The sequence below is a fragment of the Hyla sarda genome, chromosome 4, assembly GCF_029499605.1.
Source record: "Hyla sarda isolate aHylSar1 chromosome 4, aHylSar1.hap1, whole genome shotgun sequence".
NCBI lineage: Eukaryota > Metazoa > Chordata > Amphibia > Anura > Hylidae > Hyla > Hyla sarda.
Genome location: NC_079192.1, coordinates 45,773,500 through 45,792,725, shown reverse-complemented (window position 1 = coordinate 45,792,725; position 19,226 = coordinate 45,773,500). Strand labels below are relative to the sequence as shown.

The 19,226-nt window shown below is 45.5% G+C and overlaps 1 protein-coding gene across 5 annotated transcripts in view; it reads left to right on the top strand.

Moving 5' to 3' along the window:
• LOC130367848 (serine/threonine-protein kinase N1-like) overlaps positions 1–19,226 on the top strand; it is a 119,965-nt gene that overhangs the window by 67,507 nt on the left and 33,232 nt on the right. For all 5 annotated transcript variants that reach the window (XM_056570731.1, XM_056570732.1, XM_056570734.1 and 2 more), the window contains 6 exons: positions 5,540–5,654; positions 6,487–6,632; positions 10,749–10,956; positions 11,454–11,636; positions 16,602–16,711; positions 17,655–17,798. In XM_056570731.1, the coding sequence (XP_056426706.1) occupies positions 5,540–5,654; positions 6,487–6,632; positions 10,749–10,956; positions 11,454–11,636; positions 16,602–16,711; positions 17,655–17,798 (906 nt within the window). The remainder of the gene's footprint in view (positions 1–5,539; positions 5,655–6,486; positions 6,633–10,748; positions 10,957–11,453; positions 11,637–16,601; positions 16,712–17,654; positions 17,799–19,226) is intronic.

Sequence of the window (19,226 nt, the reverse complement as noted above, 5' to 3'; positions counted from 1 at the left end):
TAGTGGAGATGAGGACACAAAGAAGAAAAGAGTATAGGTCAAAACCACTACCATATGAAGTGCGCCAAGTGCAGCAACAGGACACAAAAACCCTTGAGGCCCTGTACATTAGAATGCTGGTCCACCCCCGAGAGGGAGAGCCACCCCTGGAGAGGTGCAGAGCCACGGTTGTTAAGTTTGACAGAGTGCGGGGGTTTGGCACCCTCATGGACTGCCATCACGATGGAACCATCCTGGTAAATAGAAGAGCAGTCAAGAGAGACTATCTCCCACCACATTTGCATTCTCTGGAGAGCGGGGAGATAGTAGAATATACTCCAGTCAAAAGCGTGAGAGGAGAGTGGGCAGCAGTGGTGACCCGTTCAGAGAACCCCACGCAGCTCCCTTTCGCCTACTTTCCATCGGACAACTGGGATGCAGACCCCTTTGGCTTGCTGTCTCCCAAAGTCAGGGGAACCTGTCAAAAAGAAGCTGCCTGTCAGGGCACCGAAGTACCAACTCATGTCATCTACAGATGTGCCCAGGCCTACTCCTGTCGCTGAGGAGGTTTGGCCTACTCACCGGGCACCAACTAAAGTGCCTCGGCCTACTCCTGCTGAGGAGGAGGTTTGGCCGGCCCAACAGGCACGACACCTTGTCCCCCAGCTGCTGCTGTTCAAATGGTGGTTACCATTAGTCCCACCATAACCGAGTCTATGCTGTCTAGAGTGAATTGCAACACTCTCTAGTTAGTCCTTTGGAAGGGGCACAGTCCCGTGGTCCCCGTTATATGTCCCAGCCTAGGAAGCAGTCCGACAGGCGAGGCTGGGATGGGAAATTCCCAGGCTGAAGAGCTTATGTGTGATAACTTTACTATTAAGTCGAGAGACTAACTTTGTTTTTGTGGAAGCATCATTGTTGTTTTCCAGGTTCCTGCAACATTTAAGAAAAGTGCCTGGTGGACTAACCAAGAACTCTCTGCAACCATTTTGCCTAAGTTCATGTAAACTTTACTGTGAACTCTAACGTACCAGAACTGTGGAGTGGTACTCTAAAATTATTTACAGAAGAATATATTGTTCATTCTTTTTGCACAAGTGAATACAATTATAGTTATTGTTGTGAAACTGTATTATTTAAAGTACATTGTAATAAAGTGTTTATTAAATGTTTATACAAAATGCCTAAAGTATGTAATGTCTTTTGTACCCATGGCAATTGTATAGGAGGTATCCTGGCTCTGTCAGGAGAAGCGTATCCACTTACCTCACTGCCAGGGACAGTTACCAGCCAGGTATAGAGAGTAAAAGTATTTTTGTATAATAGTTGTCAGTAAATACTATACTAATATCAAGTCTGTATAGAATAAATTATTCTATCTAAATAGTCAGATGTCATATAACTATTTAGGACTGTAGCTAACCAGTCTAAACATTCAGTCCATAATAGTCATTTAATGTATGATGTCTAATTATTTTCCTGATCATCGTGTACAGGGTGCACTTGTAGCCAGAGAGTTCTCCTGGAAGTGTAAGTAACACGTATGTTAGGATTTGTAGAAGCAAGAAGTGAGGATCGAAGATCCTCGGAGAAACGTGGTGCTCCAAAAGCGCTTCTTTTCAAGGTAAATAATAACCGTAGGTCTGGTGTTCAATAAAGCAGTGAATACTTTATTCATGCAAGAAGATGCAGGGATAACTCGTTTCGAGGGGCGGAGACCCCCTCTTCGTTCATTGGATCTGACGAAGAGGGGGTCTCCGCCCCTCGAAACGCGCTATCCCTGCATCTTCTTGCATGAATAAAGTATTCACTGCTTTATTGAACACCAGACCTACTGTTATTATTTACCTTGAAAAGAAGCGCTTTTGGAGCACCACGTTTCTCCGAGGATCTTCGATCCTCACTTCTTGCTTCTACTGACCAGACGCCCAGGACCGGTTCCCGGGACGGTGAGGTGCCAGCAGCCCTTTCGAGACCACGTGTCCCTCAGAGACCTGGGACCAAAGCTGATTACGGTGTTGTGCCTCGGACACAACACGCAACACCTTTCCTTTCCATCGTTTCACCACTGCTCAAACAGAATCATGGCACATTAGTGCGCTTTTTCTCTGTTTCTTTCTTCACATATTCGAGTATGTTAGGATTCGGCAGGCTGGATGTGGATCCTCTGTGTCAGCAAGGGATTGGCGTGGACCGTACCGGTGGACCGGTTCTAGGTTGCTACTGGTATTCACCAGAGCCCGCCGCAAAGCGGGATGGTCTTGCTGCGGCGGTAGCAACCAGGTCGTATCCATCGACAACGGCTCAACCTCGCTGACTGCTGAGAAGGCGTGGGACAGAAGGACTAGACAGAGGCGAGGTCAGACGTAGCAGAAGGTCAGGGCAGGCGGCAAGGTTCGTAGTCAATGGTGATAGCAGAAGGTCTGAAAACACTGGTATGGCAAACACAGGAAACGCTTTCTCTAGGCACAAGGGCAACAAGATCTGGCAATGCTGGGAAGGGGAAGTGAGGTTATATGAGCAAGGAGCAGGTGGAAGCTAATTACAGTGATTGGGCCAGGCACCAATCAGTGGTGCACTGGCCCTTTAAATCTTAGAGAGCTGGCGCGCGCGCGCCCTAGAGAGCGGATCCGCGCGCGCCAGGACGTGACAGCCAAGGACCGGGAGAGGTGAGTAGCTTGGAATGCGATTCGCGAGCGGGCGCGTCCCGCTATGCGAATCGCATCCCCGCCGGGAGTGTCAGTGCAGCGCTCCCGGTCAGCGGGTCTGACCGGGGCGCTGCAGAGAGGAACACGCCGCAAGCGCTCCGGGGAGGAGCAGGGACCCGGAGCGCTCGGCGTAACAACGTACAGTGACAGAGCTACTGTGTATATAGGTAACATTCTAATGTGTTGTCAAAATGAAAAAAAAAATGTGTATTTACTTGTATAATGTTGCGGGGAGAAGTAGCTATAGCCGAAGGGCCCCACTAGCACAGGCATTCGGGTAGAAAGCCTTAGGCAACCCAAACCGAACCAAAATATCTGCTAAGTATGCAGTTGCAAGGCAAAAAAGATTTCACAGGTTTATATCTCATAAACCCATTTATTAATATCCTCACACATTTGAGCATGTAAGTGTGTTAATTGCAATGCCACATGGACTCTGCCCCAGTTAATCAGCCCTGTGAAGGACATTGATTCAAATGCCCCAGGAACTATCTCTGTTGTTGCTACCTGGCCTCGGTAGCCACTTTATGTTTGTCCGCCCTCCAGGATGGCTGTTGTTAAGAGGGGGAGTTTGTGGTGGCCCAGTACAGGAGTTGCACCCCTGTACCATTGCTGCCCTGTCAGGTGGACTCTATTCAGTGACTCCTAGGCCCTCCTTTTGTCTGTGTTCCCTAAGTAGTTAACTACCACCTGTGTTATCTATTGTAAATGTATATAACTTGTCATATACCTTTAAGTAATGTTGCTAAGTGTTGTAACCAAGTAAGGTACCAGTTACCATTTGACCTATAGAATGACCTATGGGACCCCTCCAGAGTCTCCCCCATATAAACCCTGGGAGGAGCTAGTTCAGTCTCTTGTCTCTTGAGTGCTGAGTGCAGTAAAGTGAAGTCCAGAGAGAGTGTCTAGTGTCCTGAGAAGGCCTAAAGCCTACCACGCATCCACAAGTCCACTACCCCACAGGTGAACGTCAAAACCTGGTAAGCTACAAACGGGGTGAAGTCTGTCTAGTCAGTCTCAGTCAAGTCAGTCAAGGTTAATCTGTGTCAAGTCAGCGTGGTCCTGCATCAAATTATCCAAGTCCACTACGAGTCCCAGCGAGCCCTAAGGTCTCTGAAGTCACTGGTCACCTCCGTGGGCCTAGCTAAACTGTTAAGACTGTCACACCTGTCTACCTAAGTAAAGCTGCCGTTGTTTCGTAACTTGGCGTCGGAGTCATTATCCTAGCCCAGGATCCAGCGGTATACCTTCGGGTGGTGAAGAGGTTAAACCACGCCCTGGCGTCACGAACACAAGGGCTTAATGCCATCTGCCCCTAGGGTAATATCATCTGCCCTCATCACACCCTCACCACAATGCCACCATGCAAAACAGTATTTGATGAGATGTTGACATGATGACCAAGTCAGAAAAGCCACAATGTTTCCCAACCAGTGTGCCTCCAGCTGTTGCAAAACTACAACTTCCAGCATGCCCGAACAACCAAAGGCTGTCCAGGCATGCTGGAAGTTGTAGTTTTGCAACAGCTGGAAGCACCTTGGTTGGAATACACGGTATTAGAGGAAGAATTTTAGTCTTGGTTCCAGGAAAACAACAACTATTTGATGGAAGCATTGAGAAGGAAGGCCCCATTGTTCAGTAGGCCACTTCTTACCCCTGTCTGGAGGGATTTGTCCTGAAGGGCACAGTTATTGTCTGTACTCCATTTATGATCGGATTGTCTATATTTGGAGACTCAGTGAGCCAGAGAGAGATTTACAGGGCAGATGCACAATGCAGAATGATGACCTATGTGCACATTACTAGATGAATAGCTCAATTCAGGCCACACTGAGATTTTACATTTTTGCTGCATAAAAGGGAAGGTTATAATGTGACATGGGGAAACAGATGGGAAATGCCTGCAATTGGGCAGGTTCACAACTGGCTGCTCTAGAGAGAGTGCTGGAGGGTGGACGGGGGCGCAGCGCACATTGCTGCAATACAGATGGAGGAAGTTGTGGCATTTTCGTTTAGATCAGATGACTGTAATGTTGAGCAGTCAGGACAATCTGAACATAAAAGAAGTGACGGAGAAACAACTGAAATGACAAGAAAGTATTCTCAGTTCCTGCAAAGGCATAGAAAGATAGAAAGATAGATAGATAGATAGATAGATAATTAGATAGATACATAGATAGATAGATAGATAGGAGACAGACATAGCTAGATAGATATGAGATAGATATGAGATAAATAAATTGATATGAGATAGATAGATATGAGATATATAGATAAATATGAGATGGATAGATATGAGATAGATAAATAGATATGAGGTACATAGATAGATAAAAAGATATGAGATAGATAGATATGAGATAGATAGATATGAGATAGATAGATATGAGATAGATAGATAGATAGATAGATAGATGAGATAGATATGAGATATATAGATAAATATGAGATGGATAGATATGAGATAGATAAATAGATATGAGGTACATAGATAGATAAAAAGATATGAGATAGATAGATATGAGATAGATAGATAGATGATAGATCCAGGAGCATAACTTCAGGGGGTGCAGAGGTACCAGTTGCATCGGGGCCCTGGTGCCCAATGTGGCCCCAAAGACACCTCTGCCACACAAGAAAACACTGGTATTATAAATGGTACATGGTAGATATAGTGCCCTGTTATGGATTTTGCTTTGGAGCCCAGAGATTACGCCTCTGGATAGATAGGAGATACATAGATAGAAGGTCACAGAAATCATTGCCCCGACTGAATTAAAAAACGCCAATACATCTATGAGTAATCACACGATGACGTCTCAGCCCTCCAATCTATTCTCCTTGTATTACAGGATAAGAAGCTGCTTTCCACTACTCAGAAGATGTTATCCGAAAGTGACGCAAAGATCCATAGTCTACGCAATCAGATCCGAAGGGCGGCCCAGGAGACATCTGGGGGAGGGGCAGGTACACAATATTACTTAAGCATTTATACCTTTTTATATGCTGCCATATTATCTCCCATTACTACCTCCCATGGGAGGGCTTCCATAGCTTAAAAGGGTTGTTCCAGAAAGCAAAGTTGGTAAAATCAGATGTGAAGCGCATACATATATGTAAAGGAGAACAAATGTGATGTTTTTGTAACTAACATCCCCGTACTACTCTTCTTTCCTGTGGATCTCATCATTTCCTTTCTGAACTGTGACCCTGCTGTTGCCAGGCAACAGAGCACACACTTTCCCACAATCCCCCTTGCGTATATACACAGTGGAGACCAACTGCCAATACTTTCAGTTGAACTGAGCATGTGTGACCCATCTCATTGGGTCGTAACCAAGGGCAACAGTTCTGAAAACAATACAAGCACATGGGCACATTAGTGAGTCTATGGGGGAGATTTATTAAGACCTGTCCAGGGAAAAAGATGCTGAGTCGCCCATAGCAACCAATCAGATGGCTGCTTTCATTTTTTAAAAGGCCTCTGAAAAATGAAAGAATCGATCTGATTGGTTGCTATGGACAACTCAGCAACTTTTTCTCTGGACAGGTCTTGATAACTCTCCCCCTATATCCATGAAGCACATAAATACTTGTATATCTTTAAATATGCTTAATTTCACATAAAGTATCAGTTAAAAAGACCTATTTTCTTATAGGGACAACCCCTTTAACTACTCAAAGGCCTACACAGGCTGACGGGTGCACAATAACAGGTGCAGGGCAGTACCCACAAACAATAGCCTTTTATTAATATGCCCCCCTTATGGCTTTGGTCTAATTTATGCTTTTTGCTCAGGCACATCTGAATTATCCCACACTGAAATTCATATCGAGGAGCTGAGACACCACTATCGGATCGAGCGGGCTGTCTCTGAGGGAGCGGAGAATGCCCTGCGGATGCTGGGAGGTGTCAAGTCCCAGGACAAGAGTGCGGTCAATGAGGTGGGTTTGATAGAGTATTTTTTTTATTGAAATGGTCCCTGTGAACAGCTAGATGGTTGACCACAAGAGTAGCTTCTAGTGAGTTCACAACCGCGGCCATAATTGCTGTGGCCCAAGTTAATGAGCCATACTGGAGCAATTACTCTTCATGTGGTTTCCCCTCCCCGACCCATTTTCTGCTGTTTCTGCCACCGTAATGTGATGTCCCTGAGAACATTTCACACAGAATAGGGATAAAACGAGCCTTCCGAAAAGCCATATGCAGACAGGACCAGGCCGTGGGACACGCATAGTTAAGTTATCCCTGCTAATGCCCTTACTAGTGACTGCTAAAGACCACCCTTCATGGGCCTCATTTATTGTGGAAATATCTGAAATTATTCTTGAGTTTCAGAAGAAGGCCTGAGATTGCGTCAACCTTAAAAGGGTACTCTGCCCCTAGACATCTTATGCCCTATCCAAAGGATAGGAGATAAGATGTCTGATCTCGTGGGTCCGGCCACTGAGACCCCCGCGATCTCCGTGTCGGCACCCCAGCGTTCTCAACATTTGTGTTAAAATTCCGGCTTTAAATGGCTGTGGCCCCTTCTATTCATGTCTGTGGGAGGTGGCGTGACCGCTGTATGTATTCAGAATGCCAGGGTGCCAGCTCAGAGATCATATCATATCGTGGGGGGGGGGGGGGTCCCCGCGATCAGACATCTTATCCCCTACCGTTTGGATAGGGGATAAGAATCTAGGGGTGGAGTACCCCTTTAATCCTTTTACGTAACAAGGGTTCACATGTATTCTTCTGATGAGACCCCCAGTGATCACTTCAAATCTGTTAGTGCAGTGTTTCCCAACCTGGGTACCTCCAGCTGTTGCAAAACTACAACTCCCAGCATGCCCAGGCCAAAGGCCTGGGCATGCTGGGAGTTGTAGTTGTGCAACAGCTGTAGGCACCCTGGTTGGAAAACACTGTGTTTAGGAGATGAGTAGTAGCCCAGATGATGAGGCCCCAAAATTCCTGGTACGTAGAGCATATGTTAATCTTTAAACATCGTGCATAGAATAGCGTACATACAATGTTAAGTAACTGTGTAAATTCAGTACTTTACTTGTCTTGTACTGATCCTGAGTTTCAGCCGTATTATAATCCAGAGCTGTGTTCACAATCCCTTCTGCTTACCACTGGAACCGATTGTATTTAGATAGACACATGCCTACCAGCTTAGCCGAGCTCGTACAATGCAATGCGTTGTCCTGCATTCCTCGAGATTTAGCTTTTATTCCCTTTTACATCACATTGTTGTACAGTGTTTGGTGTAAGGGGCTCACTTCCAAGAAAACAAAACGACGCGGAGGCTCAGTACAGACAGTGAACATGTAGGGGCTGCTTGGAGCGTATGAGCAAGTTAAAGGGGTGCTCCGGTAGTAGTCATCTTATCCCCGTATCCACAGGATATGGGATAAGTATCTGATTTCATGGGGTCAGGACGCTGGACCACATGCACATAGTGATCTCCGCTCCGTGCCGGATTACTGTCTACCACAGCCTGAAGCTATGGTCAACATTAGAGATGAGCGAACTTACAGTAAATTCGATTCGTCACGAACTTCTCGGCTCGGCAGTCGACGACTTTTCCTGCATAAATTAGTTCAGCCTTCAGGTGCTCCCGTGGGCTGGAAAAGGTGGATACAGTCCTAGGAGACTCTTTCCTAGGAATGTATCCACCTTTTCCAGCCCAGCGGAGCACCTGAAGGCTGAACTAATTTACGCAGGAAAAGTCATCAACTGCCGAGCCGAGAAGTTCGTGACGAATTGAATTTACTGTAAGTTCGCTCATCTCTAGTCAACATACGCCTTCCATTTATCTCTATGGGAGAACGGGAGATACACGAACGCTGTATCTCCATCTCTCCCATAGACTTGATCTCCATCTCTCCCATAGACTTGATCTCCATCTCTCCCATAGACTTGATCTCCATCTCTCCCATAGACTTGATCTCCATCTCTCCCATAGACTTGATCTCCATCTCTCCCATAGACTTGATCTCCATCTCTCCCATAGACTTGATCTCCATCTCTCCCATAGACTTGATCTCCATCTCTCCCATAGACTTGATCTCCATCTCTCCCATAGACTTGATCTCCATCTCTCCCATAGACTTGATCTCCATCTCTCCCATAGACTTGATCTCCATCTCTCCCATAGACTTGATCTCCATCTCTCCCATAGACTTGATCTCCATCTCTCCCATAGACTTGATCTCCATCTCTCCCATAGACTTGATCTCCATCTCTCCCATAGACTTGATCTCCATCCCTCCCATAGACTTGATCTCCATCTCTCCCATAGACTTGATCTCCATCTCTCCCATAGACTTGATCTCCATCTCTCCCATAGACTTGATCTCCATCTCTCCCATAGACTTGATCTCCATCTCTCCCATAGACTTGATCTCCATCTCTCCCATAGACTTGATCTCCATCTCTCCCATAGACTTGATCTCCATCTCTCCCATAGACTTGATCTCCATCTCTCCCATAGACTTGATCTCCATCCCTCCCATAGACTTGATCTCCATCTCTCCCATAGACTTGAATGGAGGGGGCGTGTCAACACGGTTGTTCCGAAGCGTAGCACAGCCTACGTTCTGAACATAAATATTCAGAACGCTGGGGTGCCAGGCTGGAGATTGCGGGGTCCCCCCACCATCGAATATCTTGTAGATAGGGGATAAGAAGTCTAGTACCACAGATCCACTTGAAGCTAGGTTTTGTACTGCTTTTTGTGTCTTCATTTCTTTACCTGTAATTTTGCTGTATACAAAAGTGTAGCTGACTATGTTGTTGTATACAGCACAAAAAAATGCATATGTTGCAATGCGTTCTTTTTTTGTTGTTCTTTTTTTTTTTTATATAATATAAGTCAATGGGAAACATATTCTGTTGTATTTCATCCAGCAGCATCTGATTTTAGCATTGATGTATATGTTTTATATACAACGTATATGATTCCTGTAAACAAAAAGCAGTGTAAGGCTAGGTTTCCACATAGGTTTTTTTCTGGCGTTTTTTTTTGGAAACTACCACTGCAGTTTTTGAGCCAAAGCCAGAAGTGTATTTAAAAGGAATGGGAAATATAAAGGAAGGACTTATACTTCTCCTTCCTACTGGATCCAATTCTGAGTTTGGCTCAAAAACTGCAGTGGCAGTTTCCTAAAAAAACGGCAGAAAAAAAACCCTATTGAAGACCGACTTTAGGCTTTAAAGGGGTACTCCTTTTTTTTAATCAATGGGTGAAAGTTAAACAGATTTGTAAATTACTTCTATTTATCTAATCCTTCCAGTACTGTATACTACTGTGCAGAGGAAGTTCTTTTCTTTTTTAATTTCCTTTCTGTCTGATCACAGTGCTCTCTGCTGACACCTCTGTCCATTTTAGGAACTGTCTGGAGCCGGATAGGTTTTCTATGGGGATTTGCTTCTACTCTGGACAGTTCCTAAAATGGACAGAGGTGTCAGCAGAGAGCACTGTGGTCAGACAGAAAGAACAATCAAAAAGGAAAGAACTTCCTCTGGAACATACAGCAGCTGATAAGTATCTGTTCAACTTTCTGGCACCAGTTGATTTAAAAAAAAAATGTTTTCCAGGGGATTACCCCTTTAAGCGATCACCAACTATATATTGAAAGATGCCGTGATAGAAATAATGGACTTGACGCTCCTACATAGAGGACACCGGTGGATCAGGTCTCAGAACATCTGCGGACGCTCAGAGGCGACTGCTGCCGGTTTCGCGCCTATGCGCGAAACCGCCGGCAGTTGCCTCTGAGCGCCCGCGGATGTTCTGAGACCTGATCCACCGGTGTCCTCTATGTAGGAGCGTCAAGTCCATTATTTAACGGTGAGTGCAGGAAGCATTGTATCTAGTATTGTTGCACACATGCCAGGAATACCCCACTATCCTTCATACTCCAAGTCGTCTTACCGCTCCACGATGGACCCTGTCCCGATGGCCAGCAGCTCCCAGGTGGTATATCATGTAATAGCCCACTAAAGTCTATAAAATAGATGAAAAATGTGATCCTGCACTAATACTTTCTCCACTTTTATCCTTTGCTGACTAGGTGCAGGCTCGCCTTGTGGAGTCTAAGCAGAGACTAGATCTCCTGACACTGTCCCTACAGAAGTGTCTCGAGGACCTACCTGATGACCACCCTAAGAGATGTCTCTTGCGAGAGGAGATGGCCATGTGTGATTCTTCAACAAGAATGGGGGCGCCATCACCTACTTCTCCTTATAGTAGTACCCTCTCCAAATCTGCTCCCCTTACAGGTAACTTATTACTGGCTGACCACCAATGTGTACGCTGTGGTGTTTCGAAAACATATCTCACAAGATCTGTGGGGTTTAGGGTTGCCACCTGGCCGGTATTTTGGCCACCCTGCTGGTATTTTTATATTAAAAATACCGGCAATGCAATGGCCGGTATTTATCCAACCAATCCTCCAACTCCCGGAATGTTGCACCATATACTTTACCAGGGTTTCCCAACCAGAGCACCTCCAGCTGTTGCAAAACTACAACTCCCAGCATGCCCAGACAGCCAACAGCAAGTGTAGCGCATGGTACTTCCCAGCCCCCACACTTTTGTTGAACACAGGGGTGGTCATACCTGGACAGCCAGGTTTCTCTAATCTCATACAATCCCTCAGAATGAGGCGTCACTTTATTAACAACAGGAGCTGGATACTTCAGTATACCATGAAATGTTTTATTGTACAGGACATATGTTATTTCTGATTATTACGTATGTATCTGTCTTATTGTAGGGGTACTCCAGGTCCGGCTCTTAGGCTGTACCGATCTGTATGACCCCATCCGGGGGCGTACAAAGAGTTCACCTGTCTGGTTACCTGGAAATAACCCCCTAGAAGGAAAGACAATGAGGACGAGACCGTCACGGAGTATGTATTCACGAGCAACCAGCCTGAGCCGCAGTGAGGACTTTTCAAGTAAGTTTCAGCTATATGCATATACAATTTGTTGTCACAACACGCTGACCCACATGCAGCGGAGTCCAGAATTCTCTTCCCTTTCACCACTCTAACCCTGCATCTTGGGTCGTGTGCATGCATTGGCTCCTTGCCTTTTAAAGGGACAGTCTTATTTAGATGTCCCTGACTTTAGTCACCACTAGTGTTGCCGTCTGCCTTTTTAAAGACCTTTGAGCGTGAGCAGTAAGGTCCATATGGTACCTGCTATCTACAAATGTGTTTTGTTCCAGATTCTGTTACCAACCCAGTTTGTATCTTTGACCACATCTGCCCATCTGCCACCTATCCTGACTTCAGCATGACCACCTAATATCAACAAACTTTGCCTAACTTGACCTATGGTTTGTCTATGATAAATGCCTGCTTCCTTGGTTTTGCAACCTTCTGTCCAATTTTCATCTACAGCATCCAGCCATTGCTAAGTCTCCAATATCTTTGACTTGGCTGTCAATGTGGAGATTAAAGGGGGTATTCCATGATTTTTTTTATTTGACTATGCTACAGGGGCTGTAAAGTTAGTGTAGTCCATAATATAGTGTCCGTACCTGTGTGTGACGGTTTTCTCACAATTCTTCTGTGGTTTTCACCCCAATATTTATTTTTGACAGCATACAAAATGACGGTTGTCTCAGATTTTTCCCAGCTTGCAATGCGGCCGAGACCTGAGTCACTAGTCAGCTGATGACAGGGAGCCTGTCTGCTTCAATGGGTGGAGCGATCGCTTGGTGGGAGAGAGATCAATTGCAACTAATGCAACAGTTATAGGCACCCTGATTGAAAACCACAGGTCTTTTGAATGGATGCAGCTCATTTATGTTTCAATGGGTGGGGTGGCTGATGTGTGGGAGGGAGGAAAATGGAATTGTGGGATTTGTAGTCAAAAAAAGAAAAGTCAAACAGGAAATACCAGTTCACAAAAAGCTAGCCACAGTGTTATGGTAATCTCACAACATAGCCATTTATCCACAAGACAAGCGAAGAAACTTCCTAAGCATGTCCATTACTGTCTGCCAGGTACGTACTAAAATCACCTTATGGTGGAGAACCCCTTTAAGCGTATTGCCTAATGGTTTATCCATTGTCAGATTTATAGATATGACACTGACATTCATTGAAGCCCTCTGGGCCCCGGTTTGCTTTTGGACCACCTAAAATATCCACCATTAATGTTCCTGTAATTTACAGCTTTTGATATGTCACAGAAATGTTAAAAGTTTTGATCTGTCGGGTCTTGTTGTTCAGACCTCCACCGATCGGGAGAACGAGCAGCGAGAAGCACATGCATGGGCAATTCAATCGCTGCACCTATGAAGACGTGGCTCCGTAGACTTATAATGGAGGATTTTTCATGTAGTGAGATATAGATTGTAGCAAGTCAAGGAGTGAAGCACACAGTCCCAGCTCGTTCTCATGATTTTGGGGTTCTGAACATCCAGACCTGACCAATCAAAAATTTACATTTCTCAGTGACACATAAAATACTTTTGGAAATGACAGTCACTTTAAAATACATAGCCTGCACATTTATATTTTTAGGACGAAAAATGTAACCCAGTGTCTGTATTTGTGCAAAATATACATTTTTGATAATTAGTCTTCTTTAAAGGGTACTCCGCTGCCCCAGCGTTCAAAACATTTTTCTCCGAACGCTGGGAGCAGTCGGCGGGGGTCGTGACGTCACTGCCTAGCCCCTCGTGACATCACATCACGCCCCCCTCAATGCAAGTCTATGGGAGGGGGCGTGGCGGCCGCCACGCCCCCTCCCATAGACTTGCATTGAGGGAGCGTGCCGTGACGTCACAAGGGGCATGACAGTGACTGCTCCAAGCGTTCTAAACGAATGTCGGGTACTGCACAGAGATCGCGGGGGTCCCAGCGGCGGGATAGGGGATAAGATGTCTAGGGATGGAGTACCCCTTTAAGGGCACATTCACACAATCCTGAATTGCCGGCAGACCTGTTGACCTGAATGGTAGCGTAACTCGTTGCGAGTTACGATCCTCTGAACGTACCCTATAACTTAGAGCTATATGATATCCTGAAATAAAGATGCTATCTTCCTGTTATAGAAGTTTTTTATGGATGACACTTTTCTTCTCATATTGCAAGTCCTGTTGACATTGTCTCATGTTCTCTCCATGTTTAAACTTGACGTTTCTTACCTAGGAAGGCCAAATAGAGATCAGGTGAATTACGATAAGGATACGTGTATTCACGCGTACAGTATCCTTTAAGGATACAAGGATACATATTTGAAGCTGCAGATTTCATTGTAAATCTGCAGCTTCAAATATGAAGACCCTAAAGCAGAATAGATTGTTGGTAGTGATGGTGCAGCTTGGGAAGAAGTAGGAAAGATGGCCACAAAAAATATAACTATGTAAAGCTATCCTTAGGGTAGGTTCAGACGAGCGGATCCACAGCGTATTTTACGCAGCAGATCCGCCGCTGAAGGACCACTACAGCGTACCTTTAGATGTGCCTGCTTGGAGCGGCAATACACTGCTACGAGCAGACAAACTGCTGAGATGTGTGAGTTGCCGCGCATGCGCGGTGTACTCGCACGCATCGTGGCCGCTCCCCCCTTGTTCCCTGAGCTAGGCTGAGAGCATGGCACACATTACAGTGTGTCTGCTCGTAGCGGCATATTGCCACTCCAAGCAGGCACCCAAGCAGGTCCTCTGGCAGCGTATCCGCAGTGTAATATACGCTGCGGATCCGCTCGTCTGAACGTACCCTTAGGCTAGGTTTCCACACAGTTTTTTCTTGCCTTTTTTTTTTTGTACCACTGCAGTTTTTGGGCCAAAGCCAGAAGTGTATTTGAAAGGCATGGGAAATATAAAGGAAGGACTTATACTTCACCTTCCTACTGGATTCACTTCTAACTTTGGCTCAAAAACTGCAGTGGCACAAAAAAAAAATGGCAAGAAAAAAACTGTGTGGAAACCTAGCCTAACGCTGCCTCATCCTATTACTCAACTTGTCCATACAGAAGTTTGCCATACTGGTAATTTTTTACTTTTAGCCAATGTTACATATGAAATTATTATTTGGAATGCCCAACATCTAAAGGATCTCCCCATATCTTCATATGAAGGCTTGACATGAAATAATCAGAAAATATAGAAGGATAATTATCAAGCTGCGTTGTAGATTTTTTTCGCATAAAAAGTTGAACATACTTGCGCACGTGCGACTTTTCTATACATGCTGCGACTTTTAGATTTTTGCTCATTCCAAAGCACATTTCTGAAATCTGCTCATGTAGTAATTTTTTTTATATTTTTTTATTTTGCAGTGGTCATGTCTTTATCAAATGCGATTTTTATGAAGAAAAAAAGTTGCATCTCTGTTTAAAAGTCGCATATGTATTCCAGGTCCAACCTGGCTTACAGAAAGTGCATACGTCTGCAGAAAAGGACATTAACACTCACTTTAACAACTCTTCTTGTTCTGCATCATGAAACAAAGCTACTACATTAATGTGAATATTAATTATAGAAAAAAGTAATTATATACCGTATTTTTCGCCGTATAAGACGCACTTTTTCTTCCACAAAACTGGGGGGGAAAAGTCGGTGCGTCTTATATGGCGAATACACCCCTATCGCGGCGGTCCCTGCGGCCATCAACGGCCGGGACCTGCGGCTAATACAGGACATCACCGATCACGGTGATGCCCTGTTATTAACCCTTCAGACGTGGCGATCAAAACTGACCGCCGCGTCTGAAGCGAAAGTGACACTAACCCGGCTGTTCAGTCGGGCTGTTCGGGACCGTCGCGATCTCACCGCAGCGGTCCCGAACAGCCTGAATAGCCGGGTTAGTGCTTACAGGACACCGGGATGGACCTTACCTGCCTCCTCGGTGTCTTCTCCGTTCAGGGATCCCCTGTATGGCCGGCGCTCTCCTTCCTCGTCATCACGTCGTCGCGTACGTGCGTGATGGCAGCGACGGAGAGCGAGGATACCCAGCCGCCAGCAGAGACATTCTGGAGCGACGGGGACACGGCGACAGCGATGGAGCGACATCCAGGGCAGCGGTGACAAGTCCGGAGCGGCGGGGACACGTGAGTATTACCTCCTCCTGCAGTGGTCTTCAATCTGCGGACCTCCAGATGTTGCAAAACTACAACTCCCAGCATGCCCGGACAGCCAACGGCTGTCCGGGCATGCTGGGAGTTGTAGTTTTACAACATCTGGAGGTCCGCAGGTTGAAGACCACTATTGGGTTCAAAATCTTTATTTTTTTAGATTTTGCACCTATAAATTGGGTGCGTCTTATACGCCGGTGCATCCTATAGGGCGAAAAATACGGTAACTAATAACTCTATACATTTTAAGAATGAAAATTGTTAATTTTAGGACACGTACATGCTGGCGTACCCACTTAATTCTAAAATGAATCTTGTGTTAAAATAGAATAAGGCACAAAAAACTTTTCTGCTTTAAAAAATGCTTTTGTAACCTGGTTTCCCAGGTTTTGCTTACGTGCGATTTATTTATCAAGGTCGTGCGACTATTTGATAAATAGGTCGCATGTAAGCAAAAGTAAGTTAAAAAAAATTGTCATATAAAAGCCGTACATGTGAAAAGAATGATAAATCTCCTTCCTAGTCGGTTATATTTCATTATTTTACTCCTTCATCTGTAATCTTTGTATGTATAAGTATACAGTATATACATGATTGTATATGATCGGCTTACCTGGCTGCACTTGTCAACAGTCTTGATTTTGTTGGGACAACCAAGTAAATTAGGGTGTAGAGGGGAGGGGTTTATTCAAACCAAATCTAAAAGTGGACATGGGAAGTTACTGGGTGGTCTCAGGGAAGGGGCTTAATTATCCCATTTGTGAAATGTTGATAACTATTCATACCTATGTATAAATGATGATCCTGTCCTCTATTGGTTGCGTTCTCAGGTGAGATCAACGTTGTCTTACGGTTGGATAATGTGGTGGTCGGTCAGACTTCTTGGAAGACAGAAGGACATGACACATGGGATCAGGTGTTCAAACTACAGCTTGAGAGGGTGAGAATAACAAGTACTGTATATTATTACAGCCAGGGTCATAACTCAAGTGGGTGGAGAGGTGGCAGCTGCATCAGGGCCCTGGTGCTTAAGGGGGCTCAAAGGCAGCTTTGCCCCATAAGAAAACACCAGTAATATAAATGGTGCACAGTAGACATGGGGCCCTGTTACACATTTAGCATCGGGGCCCTGAATTTACGTCTCTTATTACAGCAGCAGGGATCGTACACTATGAATCCACACTTTAAAGGGGTACTCCAGTGCTCCAGCACTCTTAACATTTTGTTTAGAGCGCATGGAGACAGAGGCCGTGATCGCGACCTCACAGCCACACCCCTCGTGATGCCACGCCATGCCCCTCCATTCATGTCTATGGGAGGGGGCGTGTTGGTCGACACCCCCCCTTCCATAGGCATGAATGGAGGGGCGTGGCATCACGAGGGGGCATGACCGTGAAGTCACAATCACTGCCGCAGGAACCCGGTGTTTGTTTAGAATGCCAGGTGCTGCAGGAGGTCGTGGGGGGCCCCAGCAGCGGCACCCCACCGATCTGACATCATATCCCCTATTCTTTGGATAGAGGATGAGATGCCTAGCAGCGGAGTACTCCTTTAAAGAGGTATTCCTGGGAGTAAATTTTATGAAGAATTATGCTTAGGCAGGTTCTAAAAATAAAAAAATAAACTATACTTACTAACCTCGCTCCCCCAACTCCACTAGAATCACAAAGCTCTGTTTTCGCTGAACAACAGTTCCAAGGTCAGAGCTGTCACAGAAATTACCCCCTTAGCCAGTCAATGGCCGCAGTGGTTTCCCCATCTGCAGCTTCTTATATAATTCCACAGAAGAACTTCATACCTTAGCAATAGGGGTGCAGCCAGTGATAGTTGTCTAACAATGTGCACCATACTTACATTGCACTGTATATTCTCTATGTTTACAGTCACGTGAGCTGCAGGTCTCTGTGTACAGGAGAGATACCCGCACACTTTGTGCTATTAAATATGTGAAATTAGAAGAATTTCTGGACGACCAACGGAAAGAAACATATCTGGAACTGGAACCACAAGGAATGCTACTGTGTGAGGTAACAGCTCAAATAGGCAAATCCATGTAGCTGGTTACAACATATCATTTTGCATACCCAATTTCAGCACCATAACACCCTGGTCCTTAAAGGGGTACTCCACTGTCCAGCGTTTGGATGTAAATGTTCCGAACGCTGTTTTCGCGCTGCACGTGTCAGCCACGCCCCCTGGCGGCCGTCACACCCCCTCCCATAGACTTGCATTGAGGGGGGTGGTCATGATGTCATGAGGGGTTTGGCCGACCCGCGTAGCGCAAAAACAGCGTTTGGAACAATAAAGGATTTCACACCAGTCCCTGGCCCTTCTCTACAAAGGATAGTAAAAACTAAACTCCTTTGCTGGAGGGTCCTGGTGAGCTGTAGAGAGTCAGCACCTGTTGGTTTAGGCTGGGTCCTCCTTAGCTCTTGTTGCAAATCCACAGTGAATTACATGCAGATTTTGCTTTGCATTTCCCATAGATTTTACCCTAAATGTCTATATTGAAAATCTGTGACAAATCTGTGCAGAAAGTGTCTGCAGCATGTGGAAGATATTTGGAAAGCTTCACTCACTTTCCTGCTACTGTAATCCGCTCAGGGCTGTATTTACCATTAGGCACCGTAGGCCTGTATCTAGGGCAGTGGTCTTGAGGAAGGGGGGGGGGTACTTGACTAGGGGATAGTTTATACCGCTGTGACCCCACCCATAGCCCCGAAAATAGCACAGACACCAAGTTGGTAGAAAAAGGCCACAGCAGCCCAATTTTATTAAATAACATATTTTAGCAATATAAATAACTTTCATAATAATTAGGTAAACATTACCCATAACATTTTACAAGTGCAAAAAAACAAATCCTACAAACACTATCCCAGCGGGAGGGGGACTTGAAGGCAGCACGAGTCTCCTACTTTACCCTTGGCCGTACTTCACCTAACCCAAGGGCACCTCTTTCGGAGACCATTTCCCTTTGGGACCGCCCCCGCAGGGATTTCCTCCACCGGCTAAGTACTACCCCAGCTCCACCATACTAATATCTCCAATACTCTTCTTCAGATCTCTCCCAATGCCTCCAAGTCCCCCTCAAGTCCCCCTCCAGCCCCTGCCCCAATTCCGATGCAGCAGTGTTCCTTGATTTTAATGGAATTCTGCTACACTGTGCACACGGCGGGATCCCGAGTCCGGCATGAAACATGGAACAGCTAACCAAGTCGGGCCACTCTGCGGTGGTCAGTCATTGGTCCAATTTGAAGCTTCTGGACTATAGTGCAAAAATGATACCATTTATATACATTGAGAAACATAATATGTAATTGTCTCTACAGCCATCCCACACCCATGTTGTTCTGCAGTGGTCTTATGTTAACTTATATAACAATTTATCAGTTAGACCACAATGCCAACATAAACATAGGGCAATCTGGTCAGATACATAAGGTGCATTAAAG